We start from the raw sequence: 6,769 nt of genomic DNA on the forward strand, positions 1-6,769 counted from the left end.
AAATGCAATACTTAAAAAAATTCTCAAATGATCAACTCTTGGTTTTTGTAAGCTCCATGTTTCTTCTGGTGTAATATTACTAATTTGCTTTGTGGGAAACCTATTAAGCAAATAAACTGCACAAGTAACAACATCTCCCTAAAATTCTTTAGGAATTTTTCTTTTCTTTAACATGCATCAGACCATATTAAAGATAGTCCTATTTTTTTCTTTCTGAGACATTATTTTGTTGAGGTGTGTATGGCATGGTGAATTGATATAGAATTTTATTATTTCTACAAAAACTTTCAAATTTATTTGATATATATTCACCACCCCTATCTATTCTTAAACATTTAATCTTACAACAACTTTGTCTTTCAACAAAATTCTTAAATTCTTTGAATTTTCTTTAAAAAAATTTCTTTTCTTTTAACATTTAAACCCAAATTTTACCACTATGATCATCAGTGAAGGTAAGAAAATATCTACTTCCTCCAAATGATATTGGATTGATAGGGCCACAAACTTTTGAGTTCACTAGATTAAGTCGACGAAATGCTCTTTTTGTTCTTCTGACTTTGAATGACTTTCTTTCTTGCTTACTCATGACATATACTTCACATAATTTTGATAAGTGATCAATTTTTAGCATTTCTATCACCATATTATATTTCTCTAGAAGTTTCAAAGCCTCCAAATTTCAGTGAGCATATCTAAGATGCCAAAGTGTAGAAATATCCTCAATATAAGCTTTAAAATAATTTGATTAATTAAAAATACTTAAATGCAGAGGAAACATTCTATTCTTTGTTATTTTTACATGTAATATCATTGTTTTATTTTTATCATGAATTGAGAGAGCCATATCTCTCATCTCAGTATCATAATCTTTTTCGAGTAATTATCCCAAGTTTATAATACTATTTTTCATATCATGAACATAATAAACATTTGAAATGTATAATTCTTTGCCATTATTAAGTTCAAGGAGAATTTTACCTTTGCCTCTTATTGGTATTTGAGACAAATCACAAAATGTAATATTCCCGAAATAACTTGTATCCATTTCTGAAAATAGCTCTTTGATGCCACACATGTGATTTGAGGCTCCTGTATCTAGATATCATGTCATAGACTGATCCTCTTTCACATTATCGTAACTCATTAACAAAACCTGATTTTCGTTCTTTTCTTCCTCAATAAAATTTACCTTATCACCTTGATTGTTAGGATTATAATAATATTCATAAGAGTAATGTCTATACCTTTTGCAAATATAGCATTGTATTTTAGGCTTTTTAGAATTTCTATCATGACGGTCTCGACCACGTCCTCGACTATAACCTCAGCCTCTTTGGCTAAAATTTTCTCCAATATTTTCATTGTTTTGAGATTCTTGATTGGTCTGATTTCTACCTCATTTTCCTCTTTGTCCTTATCCTCTTCCTCTTTGAGAATTTGATTTACCTTTCTTTTCAAGAGCAAGCTTAGTTTGTAGTGCTTGCTTCATAGTTACGTCTTCTTCTCTTTTTGTAATCCTTTATTTATGAACTTGAAGGGAACTCATAAGTTCTTCGAAAGATATTTTTTTCAAATCTTTAGATTCTTCAATCGCAATAGCAATAAAATCAATTTTTAAATTTAGAAATCTCAGTATTTTTTTATTACTCTCTGATCATTTATTTGTTCATCATTTCGTCTCATTTGATGAACAATAGAAATGATTTTTGAGAAGTAATCAGAAATAATTTTAGAAGTTTTTTTCAAACTCGTCTTCAATCTCAGTATTTTTTCAAACTCGACACGTAAAACTTGTAGACAAAGTTTCTTTACCTTATTAACACCACCGAATGCTTTTTGAAGCATTTCCCAAGCCTCCTTTGAAGTATTTGCTGGAGCAATGATCTCGAATATTGTATCATCAAGCCTTTGGTAGATCGTGAACAAAGCCTTTTTCTCTTTCTTTCTTCTTTCTTTGAGTTGTTTTTCTTTTTCTGCATTCATTGCTCTTTCTTCTGCTAGACTTAGTTCAATAAATCCATCTTCTATAAACTCTCATACATCTTGGGAGCCTAGAAGAACCTTCATTTGGATACACCATATATCATAATTTTCTTTTGTCAATCTAGGAATCTGGAGTTGAATGGTATTTGAAGAAGAGGAGGTCATAGCTTAACCTATACTCTCATACCAAATGTTAATCTTGATAAGAAGAAGAGATAGAGTTTTTGAAATTATAAAAAAAAAAAATTTATAGAAATATAGAAGATTGTAGTTTATCCTACCCTTCATCTATTTGATAACTTTATCTTTTTTTCTTATCAAGATCAACAGGAAGTACGTCAAAATAATAATAATAATAATAAAGTTTTAAAATATGGAAATGATGTATGTAATATATAGTTTGCTGGCATTTTTAGAAGATCAAGAAATATATAAGGAATCAAAAAATAAAAAAGAAAAAATGGTTCACATGATCTCATATCCCAGTGGAAAATTTTATTCTAAAAACACGGTCAACTTTGTATAGGAAAGCTAACTCATCGCACGTCACAAGTGGTGACTATTGATGAAGAAAAAATAACTTACCTACCATTTATTTTGATTATTCTACCGTAATATTAGGATTGATTACTCGTATATTAGATACTATTCATTTTTGGTACATACACGTTCCCTTCACATCTACTCTTTAATCGAACGTGACGTGCTTCTTTAATTATATGTACATCACCACATTCATTACGTCTTCCTACGTTTATACAAGCAGAAAAACGAACCGAGCGCAAGACATTACGTCATCATCTGACGCACCCTCCCTCTCGCGGAAGAAGAAGAAGACGAGGAAGGCTGGGATTCTCGCGCCAGCGTCCAGCGTTTCTCGTAACAACACAGACTGAGATTGTGGGACGGGGTCGTGGTCCCACCACCGACGTGAAGGGTAAGTCGGCAAACCCTGATCGAGGCAGCGCAAGATAGGCCGATGACTTCGTCTCCAAGTATCCACCGCCCAGCGCAGCGTTTGGTCTGCGTGACGCAAGAACAATCAAGTCAACAAACACACCATGACGGAACGTTCAAAGGTCACACGGCCGTCTCCATTAGTGGCTCTACTTGACACCATGACTACACTGATCCCATCTCTATAAAGGACGGCCCGCGCTGCCCGTTTGATAACCCACGGAACAATTGCCTACTTCCGCTATGGCGACGCTGAGCGATCAGTGGGCGAGCCTGGGCTCCCTCGCGGCCAGCATCATGTTCCTGTGGGCCGTCGTCGGCCGCTACGTCCCCCTCCACCACCTCGAGCACTCCATCACCAAGCACTCCCGCCGCCTCTTCGCCTTCGTCTACCCCTACGTCCAGGTCACCATCCCCGAGTTCTCCGGCGAACGCATGAAGCGCAGCGAGGCCTACACCTACATCGAGGCCTACCTCAGCAACTCTTGCTCGCAGAACGCCAGCAGGCTCAAGGCCGAGCTCGGCAAGGACAGCGGCAGCCTCACGCTCAGCATGGACGAGCACGAGGAGGTCACCGACGAATTTGAGGGCGCCAAGCTCTGGTGGGCCTCCGTGTCTCGCTCTCCTCCCTCGCAGTCCATCTCCTGGTACCCGTCGCCCGATTCCCGGCGGTACTATAGGCTGACCTTCCATCGCCGCCACCGCGATTCCGTAGTCGGGCAGTACCTCGCCCACGTGCTGCGCGAGGGGCGCGAGGTGGGGCTCCGGAAACGACAGCGCAAGCTGTACACCAACAACCCCAGCAACGATTGGTATGGGTACAAGAGAACGGTGTGGAGCCACGTCGTGTTCGAGCACCCGTCCACCTTCGACACGCTCGCCATGGATCCCGGGAAGAAGCGGGAGCTGATGGACGACCTGATCGCCTTCCGCAACGGCAAGGACTACTACACCAAGATCGGCAAGGCGTGGAAGAGGGGCTACCTTCTCTACGGCCCGCCCGGAACCGGAAAGTCCACCATGATCGCCGCCATCGCCAACTTCCTGGACTACGACGTCTACGACCTGGAGCTGACCTCCGTCAAGAACAACACCGAGCTGAGGAAGCTTTTCATCGAGACGACCAGCAAGTCCATCATCGTCATCGAGGACATCGACTGCTCGCTCGATCTCACCGGCAAGCGGAAGAGCACCAAGAGCAAGAAAGAGGACGAGGGAGGCGACGACAAGCCGAAGCTGCCGGGGGAGAAGGAGGACAAGGAGGAGAGCAAGGTGACGCTCTCCGGGCTGCTCAACTTCATCGACGGCCTGTGGTCGGCCTGCGGCGGGGAGCGGCTCATAATCTTCACCACCAACCACGTGGAGAAGCTGGACCCGGCGCTGATACGGAGGGGGAGGATGGACAAGCACATCGAGCTGTCCTACTGCCACTTCGAGGCGTTCATGGTGCTGGCCAAAAACTACCTGGACATCGACTCGCACCCGCTGTTCGACACCATCAAGGGGCTGATGGAGGAGGTGAAGATGACGCCGGCGGACGTGGCGGAGAACCTGATGACCAAGTCCGTGAAGGACGATGCCGATTCGCGCCTCGAGGGCTTGATTCAGGCACTGGAAATGGCCCGGGGAGCGGCGGCCAAGGCAGACGAAGGCAGTGGCGTGGACGAGACCGTGGAGAGCGAGTAGATCGCATCGATACTTTGTCTTGTCGTTTGTGGTTGTTCCTTTCGGATCCGGGTTGGACTCCGATCCGATCCGGCATCTTTTACTATGACACAGGAACAATAGGATTCCAACTCGTCAATTCAATTATATTTGAATAATATTGCGGTTACGTTGTCCAAGTCATATATATATATATAGTTGATTAATGAAATGGTAATTTAATGAAGCTGACATTTGTATATGATTAAAGAGTTCCAACTCTGGGATCTATCAAAATTTGAATATCATCCAAACTAGTGACATTAATTGGATTTTTTTTATCATCTTAAAGATCAAAACTCGCATCATAGAAAATTTTATTGTATATTTAGAAATAAGATTAATTGGATTTCTCAAGAATTATATATATATATATCCTATTTATTTAAGTTAGATTAAAGTATTATCGATAACTAAGAAGAACATAAATAAAAAAAAAGCACCGGAGTCATATTCAAGACGACAAAAGATAGGATGAAAAATGTCTCAGATCTATCAGCAATTTATACTTACTGTAGCAATGCATCAAACTTCTTGTTGAAGGCAAAAAGAACATGTTATCATCACGTTGTCATCTTTGATGACAACGGCAATAAAAATACTATCGTAATTTTTGGTCAAACAAGGGCAAGTAAACATGATGAGTCGGTGATACCTGTTAGAATTTGTCGTCATCCACTTTGTCTCTTGGAAGCCAAGTCAAAGTTGGCAGTGCTCGTGTGGACACGGCAAATGAAGCTTATTCCGTCGAAGACTCTGCAGATGACTAAAAAGCTCAGCAAGTAGGAACGGCACACCACGTAACTCAACCACAATAAGAAAACATGGCAGTAGTATGCTATAACATCAGCATCTACTTGAATCATTTACTGAACAAGATAGTACTAAAAATAGTGAATAACTCATTGGATTTTAGTGTATCAAAATGCTTCAAAAAATAAATTTGGGTTTGCAATTGCAAGTTTTAGCAATCATCGTTTGTATCTACCTAATTTGGTTTGGTTTGGTTTAAGGGGGTGGTGTTTCAATGTCTGAGACTCCTGTAAATACAGCTCTAGAATCCTGCTTCCGTCTGACAAAAGAAGAAAAAATAAAATATAAGAGAAAAAAGACAAGTAGAAATAATATAAAATTTATTTATTTTGTAAAATATGTTCTACAATTAATATGACATAACATTAGTAATAAATAATGAAATAAATAGTAGCACTATTATTTGAATGTTGATTAAAAACCCACCATCCAACTGTGTGATGATATTGTTCAAATAATAACATCATCATCATTATTGTTATTATTATTTAATGCCCATATGAATGCACAAAACAAGAAAAGAAAATTCTCTTCAGTATGGATTGATAGATGGAAGGGAAAAAGAAAAGGCATCAAGAGACAATGAAAAAGAAAGAAAGAAAGAAAGAAATAGAGGAAATAGGAAAACAAATATAAAGCAAAGTAGGGAGAACAATGATAAATTTTTCTCTTTCCTCAAATATATTATATATTATATGTGTTAATACATCTACTATATCATAACATTTATATGAAGTAAAATAATTATAATCATAATTTGAATGTTTTCATTAAAAATCTACTGATCTAATCAATTGATTCACCAACTTAATTAGTAATTTTACAATCCAAGACTTGGTAAGGTCGATTTTCGGTTATGATCACTATGAAGAAAAAAAAAAACTCCATCATGTAATTATTCCCTCCCAACCTCGTTTCTCGTCTCAAACATATATTTATAGTACTTATTCTTCATTATTAGGGATGATATCAATAAAGGAGGGGTGAGAAATGATGGTGGAAAACAATGGTTGATATGGGCGATATAAGAAGAGACAAATGGAATGGGAATCAATAGAGCCAATTAGATCCAGATGATAAGAACATGAATAATGTACAAAAAATTGTGTATCTATATAAGCATGTATGGATCCAGATGAGTCAACCTGTCACTCATATGATCTATCTCCAGGTTTATACTCTTAGATGCAATGACATTGATAAAAAAAATTTAAAAGTTACCAGAGTCAAATAAGATCCAAGTTTGCAACCTCAGTGGTACTGTGCTGGAGATGGCACCAAAATGCCTTAGCCCAAACAGTTCAAATGT

At 38.7% G+C, this 6,769-nt stretch overlaps 1 protein-coding gene across 1 annotated transcript; it reads left to right on the plus strand.

Moving 5' to 3' along the window:
- Positions 1 to 3,139: 3,139 nt before the first annotated feature.
- Positions 3,140 to 4,787, plus strand: LOC135610190 (AAA-ATPase ASD, mitochondrial-like). The gene has a single exon (XM_065104367.1). It carries the CDS (start codon positions 3,187 to 3,189, stop codon positions 4,627 to 4,629), a length of 1,443 nt encoding a protein of 480 aa, XP_064960439.1. The 5' UTR covers positions 3,140 to 3,186; the 3' UTR covers positions 4,630 to 4,787.
- Positions 4,788 to 6,769: the final 1,982 nt, after the last annotated feature.

The sequence above is a fragment of the Musa acuminata genome, chromosome BXJ2-4 (genome assembly GCF_036884655.1).
Source record: "Musa acuminata AAA Group cultivar baxijiao chromosome BXJ2-4, Cavendish_Baxijiao_AAA, whole genome shotgun sequence".
In the NCBI taxonomy this organism is placed as follows: domain Eukaryota; kingdom Viridiplantae; phylum Streptophyta; class Magnoliopsida; order Zingiberales; family Musaceae; genus Musa; species Musa acuminata.

Bases quoted from the DNA above. Each gene is read 5' to 3' on its own strand.
- LOC135610190 (XM_065104367.1), top strand. From the start codon at position 3,187: ATGGCGACGCTGAGCGATCAGTGGGCGAGCCTGGGCTCCCTCGCGGCC.